General features: G+C 33.3%; 1 protein-coding gene and 1 long non-coding RNA gene across 4 annotated transcripts; one reads left to right on the top strand and one right to left on the bottom strand.

Moving 5' to 3' along the window:
* The first annotated feature begins 3,492 nt into the window (after positions 1–3,492).
* LOC123899639 (BEL1-like homeodomain protein 9) lies at positions 3,493–7,395 on the top strand. Of its 2 annotated transcripts, none has more exons than XM_045950827.1 (5): positions 3,493–3,698; positions 4,335–5,496; positions 6,095–6,504; positions 6,622–6,682; positions 6,832–7,395. In XM_045950827.1, exons 2-5 carry the CDS (start codon positions 4,558–4,560, stop codon positions 7,234–7,236), a joined length of 1,815 nt encoding a protein of 604 aa, XP_045806783.1. In that variant the 5' UTR covers positions 3,493–3,698; positions 4,335–4,557; the 3' UTR covers positions 7,237–7,395. The 2 variants fall into 2 exon arrangements, with proteins under 2 accessions (XP_045806783.1, XP_045806784.1); XM_045950828.1 differs by having other exon boundaries at positions 3,510–3,698; positions 4,564–5,496.
* Positions 7,315–8,799, bottom strand: LOC123899641. Of its 2 annotated transcripts, none has more exons than XR_006805702.1 (2): positions 8,733–8,799; positions 7,315–7,849 (listed from the first exon to the last, which is right to left on the bottom strand). It is a non-coding gene; the product is annotated as an uncharacterized LOC123899641 (long non-coding RNA). The 2 variants fall into 2 exon arrangements; XR_006805701.1 differs by having other exon boundaries at positions 8,764–8,799.
* Positions 8,800–12,494: the final 3,695 nt, after the last annotated feature.

The raw sequence follows: 12,494 nt of genomic DNA, 5'->3' as shown, positions 1-12,494 counted from the left end.
GAGAAGTGGATACAATGGATGATGATGTGTGTGAGTTCTGTTAACTATTCAGTGCTTATGAATTTTGACAAAGTTGGTCCTATTACTCCGGGAAGAGGTTTACGGCAAGGAGACCCATTGTCCCCTTATTTATTTATTCTTGTGGCGGAAGGACTGACAACTTTAATACATCAAGCTGTTAGAAAAGGAGACATTCATGGTGTGCGAATTTGTCGAGGCGCCCCTGAAGTGTCTCATCTATTGTTTGCAGATGATTGTTTCTTATTTTGCAGAGCTAATGTTGCTGAGGTGACCCAACTTTTGAGTATTCTACATACTTATGAACAGGCCTCGGGTCAGGAAATTAATCTGTCTAAGTCTGAAGTGTTCATTAGTCGTAATATGTCACAGGCGGCACAAGCAGATTTAGCCGGTATACTTGGGGTTCGACATGTATTGGGCACAGGCATTTATCTAGGCCTACCGTCTATGGTAGGTAGAAGTAAGAAGGCAATTTTTTCCTATATTAAAGATCGTATCTGGAAGAGGATAAATTCATGGAGAGGACGAGCCTTATCGAAAGCTGGCAAAGAGATTATGATAAAGTCAGTGCTTCAAGCCATCCCAGCTTATGTTATGAGTATGTTTATCCTCCCTTCTTCTTTTATTGATGATATTGAAAAAATGATAAATGCCTTTTGGTGGGGAGGTGGTAATGGTAATAGTAAAGGTATTCATTGGTTAGCATGGGAGAGACTTGCTTGCCCCAAAGATAAAGGGGGTTTGGGCTTTCGTAATTTTGAAGCCTTTAATATGGCTATGGTAGCGAAACAAACGTGGAACATCTTACAAAATCCAGATACGTTGGTGGCTAGACTTATTAAAGCAAGGTATTTTCCACGATCTACTTTGTTTGAGGCGTCCTTGGGCTATAATCCTAGTTTTGCATGGCGTAGTATTTGGAAAGCTAGACAGGTTCTGTTACTTGGGTGTAGGTGGAGGATTGGTGGTGGTGACAAGATACACGTCATGTCCGATCCTTGGTTACGTGGGAATGGAGAACGCTGGATCCCTTCGCCTCAAGCTGAAGGAACGTATAACTTATTTGTTAGGGACCTGATGATAGATAATTATAAAGCTTGGAATGTGACTAAAATTCGCATGTTATTCCCAGTCCAGGTGGCAGAGAGGATTATTGCGACACCTCTCATTGGGTCGGTTGATGTGGATAAATTGGTTTGGGAGGAGGAACGAAATGGTTGTTATTCTGTCAAATCCGGGTACAAACTTGCTATGAAGTGTATTTTTCGTAATGATAAATACCACGTGGAAGGTAATTGGAAAGAAATATGGAAAGCGCATGCTCCGCATAAAGCGCGTCATCTTTTGTGGCGATTATGTAGGGGATGTATTCCAACGAGGCGTCGGTTATTAGAACGTTATGTTGATTGTGATGTTCATTGTCCATTATGTGAAGATGAGATAGAAGATGATGTACACGCTTTTTTCACCTGCGGTTCTGCTCAATCCAGTTGGCAAGCAGCTGGACTGTCATCTGTTTTGGGTTCTGCAGCTTGTCAGCAAGGCAGTGCGGCAGATAGAGTGTTTGCCTTGTGTCGGAATGAGGATTACGCTACTATAGGTAGAGTGGCTACGCTGTTATGGAGTATATGGCATAACCGGAACGATAAAATTTGGAATGATAATGTTAAAAGTCCAAACCAAATTGGTCGGGCGGCGTTTGATCATTGGAACGAGTGGTTTGCAGTCCATAAGTTGCGAGGTAACGATAATCATGATGCTCCGCTTGCCAGCACCAATCGGTGGGAAAGGCCTCGTATAGGATGGTTAAAGTGCAATGTAGAAGCAACATTTTTTGTCGGTGCAGGTAGGACCGCGATGGGTGCTTGTTTTCGTAATAATTCTGGTGAGTTTATGGCTGGAATTACGCAGTGGCAGCAACTGACTTTATCAACAGAGGAGGGTGAAGCATGAGCATTATTGCAAGCTATGAATGAAACTAAGAGTAGAGGTTTTGAAAGCGTCCAATTTGAAAGTGACTCTCAAGTGTTGGTTGATGCTATTCGTACCAAACGGCGAGGCAACTCAGAATTTCTTTCAATCGTTAATGAAATTATTCTTGTTATGTTATCATGTGTGAACTTTGAAGTTAAGTTTATTAGGAGACAAGTGAATTCGGTTGCTCACACGTTAGCTAGGGCGGCCAATTCTTGGACTAGTTTCCATAGATTTGAGATGATTCCTTCATGTATTGAACTTTTGATAAGTAATGAAATGCAGTAAGTTTGTTTGGTTCAAAAAAAAAAAAAAGTACGAGTACGTTAATATAAAATATTAGAAAAAATATTTTTAAGTAAATTATTATCATCATGCTTTGAAGATTTAATTTTTTTTTGTCTACCGTCTCAACTATTTTCATAAAAAATGAAAGATAATTGAAATATTAAAAAAAAATATAATATTTTAAGAGATTTTTCAACCGTCAATGTGTTTTTTTCCGTATTCATCATCATAAATCAACCAAATAAAAATAGGTACGGAATCGGTGCGTACCATACGAGTACCATGGAGTATCGGGTACTGATACGTACCCGATACGGGTACTTCACCATTTTAGGAGTATCCATGCTACATATAGGACACTAGTTTGTATTTTCTTTTGGAAATGCATTATACAATAATGTTTTGAGTTTCGCGTTTGTAATAGATAGAAGTCATTTAAGTTTTTCAGATAATAAATAGCTTTTTTAAGTAACAAATAGATCTTTAAAGTTTATAATTTATTGTTCTGTTACTCTTCTAGCCTCTGTTTCAAAAGCACCGCATAATCATTAACTTAGTGAGGTGACACTGAACGCTGCTTCTTGTTATTTGGAAACCAAAACACAGTGTTCGCTACGCTACCACTTCACTAAATTACTTCAACGTTTTTGTAACATAGAGTAACTTGAAGGGTAATAGAGTAATAAATTATAAATTTAAAAGACTTATTTGTTACCTAAAAAATTTAAAGTAATTATCTATTACAAACACAAAACTTAAAAGATATTTGAATGCATTTGACCTACTTGATAATTTTGAAGTATTTTCCAAAGAACAAATCATATGTACGTGAAATAAAAATTAGTTGTGAATACGTGAATCTATTTATGTGATTTGTTCTTATTGATTGTTTGATAAATACCATTAAATTATTAAAAGATGATATAGGTCTCATCAATTTTAATATTTTTATCGATCAGATTATATTTATGGTGTCATATGTTTTATTTTAACCTCAATTAATTAATTTATTTTTTTACTTGAATTAGTCTAAATACTAAGAGTTTTAATCTCGTTAAATATGTTGATAGGAGTTCCACTTCTAATTTATGCCTATGAAAAATTTAAATTGGGAGGGTGAGAGACCTAACACACAAAACTTTTCTGGTCTAAAAAAAATATAATATTTTTGTTTATATATAAAATACAGGAGGGAGTTCAAGAAAAACTGAAAAAGGTAAGAGGAGGGGTCCCAACACACACACAACACAAATCCTGCTCCTCATTTTTGGGGTGATAGCTAGCTTAGCTTTGAGGATCATAATGAATGATAGTATAGTATAGTAGTAGTGTATTAGTGTTGGTAGCTTCTACAAAATTCATCATATGAACTTTACCTACTGTCTTGCAAGTATCACCAAACAGCTACAGTACAGGTAACCCTAACTCCATTTCTTTCTTTCTCTCTTAGAGGTTTCATTTGTCTAAGGTCTTAACCTAACAAACTTTGGCAATAAACTACTTCATGTTTTCTTTCTTTTCTTATCCCTTACTATACTACTTTTGATTTCCTTGGATATATTGTTTAATTTGTTTATTAATTTCATCTAGTAGCACCTTCTTTCATATTCAAGGTTGCTAGTGCTATATATGCATTGGATACATATATTTATTTATTGATGTTATCTATTAACCTTCATTTCTCTCATGTTTTTCTCTCTATCTAGATCTTGTAGTACAATTTTAAGATATTACTAAAATGTATATATTTCTAAAGGATGCATGTCTAATAGTATCAACTTAAACGCATATATACAAATGTGATGTTCGTAACGACTGAGTTAGCTTAAGTCTCACGGGGACTAGATCTTACGGTATTTACTACTTCCGGTCCTTTTTATAAAAACCAGCCAAGTCCACAAAAGTTTATGTATCTCTTTGTAATATAGTCCATATCCAGATATATTAATTTTTGTTGACTTACTTGTCTCTTATAAAAAGGATCAGAGCGAGTATTTAGTTACACTAAACATGTATACCTTATAAGGTGATGCTGGATATGTTATGTGCAGGAGAGCAATTTTTGGAGTGATAAATGAACTTGCAGATGGATTGGAACTTGGAATGAATATAGCTACCATAAGTACTAAGTCACATCTCATGTAGCCAGCTACTACTAGCTAGCACAGAAAATTCAGTGTCATAAATTAAAGAATCCAAAATAGTTACCATCATTTTCAAGAATCATTAATCAACAATCTTTTCTACTACAACAGTTGTCATAAATTATTTAACATGCAGGATCTTTTTCAAGTTAGAAATGCCAATTATTCATCACCAGAAATCTCCAACTTCTTAATTACTTCAAATCCTTTGGAGTATCAAGAACTAGGTGCAAGTACAGCAGAACCAAATAGGTTAATAATGCATCAGCATCATCAGCAACACTATGGTTCATTTCCTCATTCTCCTCAACACAAACAACAGTACTATTCTGAGCTTATAAGTGATTTTGGAAATTGTAGAAACAGAACTGTTCCACATCAAGTCATTGTCACTGATTGGCTTCTAAATGGTGAAATGCATCAGAATCATTCCCTGCAAGATATTGTCAATAATAGGCCAGACTCAAACATGGCATCACTCATGCATCATAATGCAGGTCAAGGAAATTGTGTAGGAAATGCTTCTGAAAGTGAACTTCAACAAAATCACTTAAATTTTGGATGGAAAAATCAAACTGATTCAAATAAGCAAAGCTTATCATTATCACTTTCGTCAAATGTTTCTAAAAACAAGGCTTTTAATGTTTCTCAGTTTGATCAAGTGGGAACTTCAACTTCAAGAGATGAATTTCAAACTATGAAGTATGTGAAGCCTTCAATCATTTCTAAAGATTGTGGAAAATCACTTCAAGACATGGTAGTTGGAATGATACCAAATTCAAAGATTAGTACTGTTGGTCCACTTGGTCCTTTTACTGGTTATGCTACTGTTCTTAAGAATTCAAGATTCTTAAAGATTGCTCAAAATTTGTTAGATGAGTTTTGTTCAAAATTTGTGACAACTTATGATGTTTTAGAAACTGAGTTTGCTTCTAAAGGAAGTAATTATTCATGTTCTTCATCATCTATGTTTCATAGTGCTGATTTGGTGGCTAGAAGTAACTTTGGTGTTTCTATGAGACCAGATTATCAACAGATTAAAACTAAGCTTATGTGCATGCAAGAGGAGGTTGGTTTTTAATTACTTCTATATAAATAAAATAAAATGGTTTTGTGATTTGCTTTTCTGTCTATTTATTTTTGAATTAATGTCTTTAAGAAACTTTACTTTATGGTAACTATAGTAAGAAAAAGGTCAAATGCTTTTAAGCTGTTGTTTGCAGAAGGTAGCAAGTTTTGATTTCTGAAAAGTTAAGCTGCAAAGATAAAAGTTGGTTATGTCTAACTCTTTAGAGAACATGAGAAAACAAAATTGTATCCTTGTTTATGAGAGCTTCTTTTCGCGCCTCCTGAGTTTTCTCGTGCACGCGCCCCACTAAAATTCCTAAAATATCCCTTCACAAGATAGCGAGTAGGGTGCGCAAAATCTGAAAAAAAACACAATTCACTACTTAAAGTGCAAACTCAAAGGGGGGCTAAATCTGAAAAAACACAGTTCGCTACTTATATTTTGAAACTTGGTGTGATAAATAGTTCATGTAAAGTCAGTAATTGTTTTGATCTGAACCTTATTTGATTTGATTCTTGATATTTATCATTTTTATTAATTCTTTTGGTTTGAAACACTTGTTTTTGACACCGTTTTTCTCGGCTATGTGTAATAATAGGTCAGCAGGCGATACAAGCAGTACCATCAACAAATGCAAATGGTTTTTGCATCATTTGAATCAGTAGCAGGTCTTAATTCAGCTACTCCTTACATCACCTTAGCTATGAAGTCAGTATCAAAACACTTCAAGAGCTTAAACAATGCTATTTCAAATCAGCTTAAACTTATAAGCGAAGTCTTGCGAAATGATTCATCGATACCAACCACAAACAACAGTAGCAAACTAATTGACACTAATGTGGCAAGCCTAAAGTGCATGGACCAAAACCTACAAAAGAACAAACCTGACAAGGGTCCAGCAGGTTTTCATGATCCACAACTACAGCATGTTTGGAGGCCTCAAAGAGGTTTTCCCGAACGTGCAGTGGGGATCCTTAAAGCTTGGTTGTTTGAACATTTTCTTCATCCGTATGTTTGTCTCTCTATCTCATTTTCTAGCTATACATAAACTTTCTTTATATTTTATTTTTTAAGGAAGTAATTAAGATTGAATTATGGCTTTTTTGGTGTTGAATTTGTTTTCAGTTATCCAACAGACATTGACAAACACATGTTGGCCACTCAGACAGGACTTTCGCGAAACCAGGTAGGATCCTACTCTTTTAAATTCGTTAGCTTAAATATATTTTTTGTCCCTGAGAGTATATTTGCCTTTAGTTCATCTTTTGCTTTTGGTCCTTGTTATTTTGTTTTAGTCCCTGCAAATTTTATTTATATTATAATTGGTCCATGTAGGTATCGAATTGGTTTATCAATGCTCGAGTTCGTGTGTGGAAGCCGATGGTTGAGGAAGTACACATGCTTGATAAAAAAACAACAGATACCGGTGAGAGTTCCAGTCCAAACGAGGGAACTTTTGGCACTGTAAGTAGTTCTAACCAGCTCCGAATGGATAAGGCATCAAACAAGTACGTTATGCAATCAATACCTGAAGACCAAATTCAATATATGGAATTTGGTTCAATATCTATAGATACAAATGCAGAGGAAAATGAAGCGGAACAATGGAGACAAGAGAAGCGGTCGAAATTGGAATGCGGAATGAGTTCAAGAATGGATGGAACATTGATGGATTTTTTACCATATAGACATAGTGGACATGATGTTGTGCAATCACTTGGATTGGATCTGTTTCATTGACATTTGTGTCATATATATTTAGTTTTTCTTGTTTTGTCGAACTAGCATCAACTAAGTAGTTATTGTACTCGAAGAAAGTGTCTATCGTCAATTTGTCATTGGATTTTCAAACAATTTTCAACGGCCGGTCTAACATGGACCACCTATGAAATCATCATAGTGAAATTCGCCTAAACAACAACGGCACACGTACAAATATCATAAATGATGTCTTATTCTATATTACAAACAACCATAATCAAACATTGCAACTTACTATACATATATTTTTCATCTCCGTGGGCCGATTTTATTCATGGCCAGGATGTGTGCCATAATCCTTACGAGGGATGTAATGATGATCGTTATCGTCAGTGACACCAAACTGGCTAGATCCATCGGGTTTGTCGAAGCTCTTTTGAGGGATCGGGATCCGGTGATGAATATTCTGGTTAATGACTTTGTGATCTCCTTTCATGCCTTGCTGGTTTTCAGAAATTGTGGACACTAAATTTCTTTTATCATTTGCATTACAAGAGCTTGCTAGCAGCACAATCACAAGTGCAATTACCATAAGCCTCATTTTGGACAAATATACAACTTTTCCACCTCTTGCCTCTAGTTAATTTAGTATCTGGATTTGCAAAGAAATTAACAAAATGTTAATTAGAGAGATGAACTTGTAGTATCTCCATGCAAAGACACGAGCTATGTATATGATAATGTTCCATTCTTAATTTATCAACAAAAGAAAAAGTAAAGATCTTTGTCAAAAAAAAAAGTGTAAAGATTCATTTGTTTATAATTAAAAATATCATTAGTTGGTCTAGTGGTGATTGACGTTGGACTTGGTAGGGAGGACAACGGTTCGATCCCCACAACTGCGATCGGGAGGGAGCTTAAACAACTTGATACAAGAACTGACCCTGAACCATATTAGGCAGTTCAGTGGGTCGAATACTGGTGTAATATCAAAATCAATTTGTATTTGAATTTATTAGCCATCACAAAAATTATTTTTTTATCATAAGATTTTGACAACGTGGATATCATACGAATATGCGGTAAAGATTTATCAAGGATATCATAATATCAAATCTCCATGAGTTTAACTCAGTTGATAAGGACATTACATTATATAAGCATGGGTCGAGATTCCATCCCATTTATTAACCTTATCTATTTGGAAAAATAAAAATTGACACCGTGGTGTCAAATATTTGATCCCGTCAAAGTTTTTTGTTTTTCTTTCAACTTCTCATAGATTGTTTAAAATGACTTTAATTTTATATAGAAGCTATAAATAAGAAAGGAACTAAGAAAACTAAGATGCATAAGCAGATTTCAACTTATAATATCGCATAAACCAAAACATATCAATCCAAACTTTGACTTAAAAATATGAAAGAGTGAGTAGAAGGAAAAATGACACATATCAATCTATATGAACTTAAATAATATAGAACATGTATATGTCCAAAATAAATTACCACAATATTTTGCTTTAAGGTACTCACCAAATATGCTTAAAAAAAAAAAGGTGCTCACCAAATAACCTGGATGCTATATATGTTGGGTGTGTGTGGAGATGAAAGAAGAGACTCAAACGGTTTTTATAGAAGAATTAGCTAGCTAAGAAGGTTTTGGCTAATAATTATGAGTTTGAAATTAGTAAGTCACCTCCAACTAATATTATAATCTTTTGTTAACGAGTGACTCTGAGATATTGTTCAAGAAATTCAATATACAAACATTCATTTTAAAATATGTGTATGCAACTTTTTTAAAGTCAAAATATTATATTTTTTAATGTAAATTTTCTACTTTTAGGTTTATTAACATATTAGTATATCCTTAGCGCACATCTTAATAAGACCTTAAAGAAATTATTAATTTTTAAAAATTAAATATTTTCGTTTCTAATATATTAACTTTACACATTTTTATAAAAAATTTACTATATAAAATCCTTATCAAATTATTTTAAAGACAATCGTTAGCATTTATCATAATATTATAGTGGGGTTGTCATAAAATGAGACAAACTTAAGTGCAATGTCCATTAAATTGTTGTTATTCAACAAGATCAAATGATGAAATACTCCATCTCAATTTACTTGTGGACTACATAGGAAATTTCCATATGATTCGGGGGCTTTGTCTAACATGCATAACCAAATTAAGTGGTGCATGGTGCACAAGTTACCCATATCACTATAACGAATACGAATTTTACAAAATCCACCGTTGGATAAAAAATTTATATCGTTTAGATTATCCATAAATTTTTTAAATTTTTTTGAAAATCATTTGATATGTTATTGAGACTCATCAAGATTAACGGTATTCAATAAAAATCCATAAACCGTTAATTTTGATGGATCTCAATAACATATCAAATGATTTTTAGTTTTTTTCAAAAAATTTATAGATGATCTATAAGATATAAACTTTCAATCCAACGGTGGATTTTGTAAAATTCGTATTCGTTATAGTATTTTCGGTTACTTGTGCATGGTGCACAACTTGAGAGACTTGTGCACCATAGACTTTGGCATGATTTAGGTATATTGGTTATGTTCATTAATGTGCAAAAGTTGTGTGATCTTTCATATTTTCTCCTTACAAATGATTAATAATATCCACATATATTGAATTGTTGGGAAAAGATTAGTTTAGATAAAAATCATTTTGAGGGATAGCCCATTATCTTGAGTTTGTTTTTATATGCACCTATCAAATCTTGATTTAAATGTCGATTAGGATGTTTTCTCCTCAAATTTCTAAGTGATTTTGTTGAGCACTAGCTTAGTGTAGAATTTGTTTTTATCATTGATTATTTGAAGGAAATGGTATCACCGTATTGGTGCATAAAATCTGCTCATAATCATAAATAGAAAGAAGACAATTATAGTTAGTGAATGATAATGGTGCAATGAAAATAAAGACTGTATTTCAAATCTCAATTGAAATTTGATCCGTCGACGATCGGAGATGACGGTTGGAGAAGGTGCGACGCAGTGGTACAAGGTTCTTATTCATCGGAGCGGGTTGTGTGTCAGCAAAAACACATCAACACTCTAAGTTAGAGAGATTTTAAGGAGTGTCTACCTTTTGTTATAGTTGGTTGGTCCCTTGTATAGGTTGTTGAGATCACTACATCGATGTACGTGGTTCGACGGATGTGCCATTTCCGGCGTGTGAGCGGGGTGGCTTGTGAATAGTAATTAATCAAAGAGTCCAGATTGGCTCCGAGTGTTTTTCCCTCTGTTAGGAGTTCATACCTGGATATCTGGCATATAGTTTTAGGATTGAACCTTCATCCAGTTTTTTAAAAAAATACCTTGAATGACCCCTTAATTTGTAGCCTTGAATGAAATTGTAGTTCCTTCATTATGGACAATCTTCAATTTTAATCCACAACTTTTATTAATTAATAAATAAAAATCTAGCTATCTTTTCTGGTGTAAACCGGATATCCTCTACGAGCAACTGCAGACATTAATTCCTCGAGCCTTGTGTGACCCAAATAGGTGGCAAACTCTCCCTAAGAATTTTTAAAGTTAAAGTTTATTCCCCCACTATAGTTGTATATTCCCCCACTATAGTTGTAGGCTTATGCAATTTGGAGTTTTATGCTATTGAGTTTCTAAGTTTGATACCACGAGTTTCTAAGTTTTGTTGAAAAGTTTAATGCGATCAAAAGAAGTTAAAGTTAAAGTTTACTAGTATAACTTATCCGTGCTATCGCTCGGGTTAATGTTCTATGAAAAATATAGATCATTTTTTTCACACATGAAAAATATGGATTATTAAAATTTTAATATTGTGATTTTTTTAATTATTTGTAAAATTAATTTTATATTTAATGTAATAGTTTATTTAAATATGATAAAAGATCCAAATTTTGGAGATTTTAAGGAGAAATGACATAATGGAGAGTGATACTCCACTCCCCGTTCCCAACTCACATGTTCATATATTTGTTATTTTATTTTCATAAAAAAAAGGTCATTATGCAAAAATTAATCTAACGGTTAATATATTTGTTCTTAATCATCATCTCTCTCCTTTAGACATTTGTTTTCTTCAGGAGTATTTTATCTCATGTCCCCGTGTGAAAAAATTTCACATTTGAGAAGTAAAATGGGGCGATTTTAATTTTAATATTATTTATTTAAAAGTTAAAGTTTATTCCCCCACTATATTTATAGGCTTATGCAATTTAGAGTTTTATGCTATCAAAAGCCCTCTCAAGATCCAATTGATCTACAACTTTTTTTTATTGTACAAGTTTGATATAGTGTGGATAGGTTTTTGAAGAATAACGATCTTATAAAAAAATGCACCCATTAGAAATACTTGCTCTGATGAGGAAGAATATAGTTTTGAAACGCCGAGAGAATCTTCGTTAGAATCTTGTAAATTACATTACATTGCAAAATATAATTAAATGAAACTAGTTGATACTACTTAGAAGTTGGAACTTCATGTTTGGAAATTAAAGTTAAAAAGTATCGTTGGCATCTTTAATGCCACTCGAATTATAATTTTTTTTACCAATGGTATTTGATTCATTGAACCGTCTAATTTGATTTAGAGTTCCCCGAATCAACTAACAATTCGTATTATAAAATGTATTTAACATAAACGACAGACAAATCATCACCAACAATAATTTCACTTTATTGCGTTAGTTTTTAAAATATATCAACAAAAACTTATATAGCAAGATATGGTTTTTTTTTTTTTCCTTTTTGTGTAAGATAGTTCTTTTTTTATCGATAGTCAATAATAGTAAGATACAATAAATGAGCTTATGGAGTGATAATGCCTCGAGTTACCAAATTTACTTTTGTTGTCTCGTAAGAGTTTCCACGCAAATATGGAAACCTTCGGGGGAACTTGTTTGTGTCAAATAAGATCTCCAACTGCATCAAAAGAAACAAATTCATATGAAGTCAAGAACCGACATGCACCACGAACTAAGTATACTTTAACATAATCAAGCTCTCACTGCCACGTATCTGAAGACGCCTGCAAAAAAAAGAGTGTGAAATAAAGTCTTTCCACTATTTTCTATTTCAATAAGTATAATTATTCTTGTTTCAAAAATACATAATTATTCTTTTTTTTTTAATTACCAACTCCCTATCTTATCTTTTTACGACGACTAATCTCTATTAAAAAAATTTATACGACACACAAATGAACATTCTATTCCGACTAAATTTTTTCAAATATAATTTGTATTACAAGATAAAATATAGTTATTCTTT

Source organism: Trifolium pratense, linkage group LG7 (genome assembly GCF_020283565.1).
Source record: "Trifolium pratense cultivar HEN17-A07 linkage group LG7, ARS_RC_1.1, whole genome shotgun sequence".
NCBI classification, from domain to species: domain Eukaryota; kingdom Viridiplantae; phylum Streptophyta; class Magnoliopsida; order Fabales; family Fabaceae; genus Trifolium; species Trifolium pratense.
The sequence above is the reverse complement of the archived record's forward strand: the minus strand, read 5'-3'. Positions and strand labels throughout refer to the sequence as shown.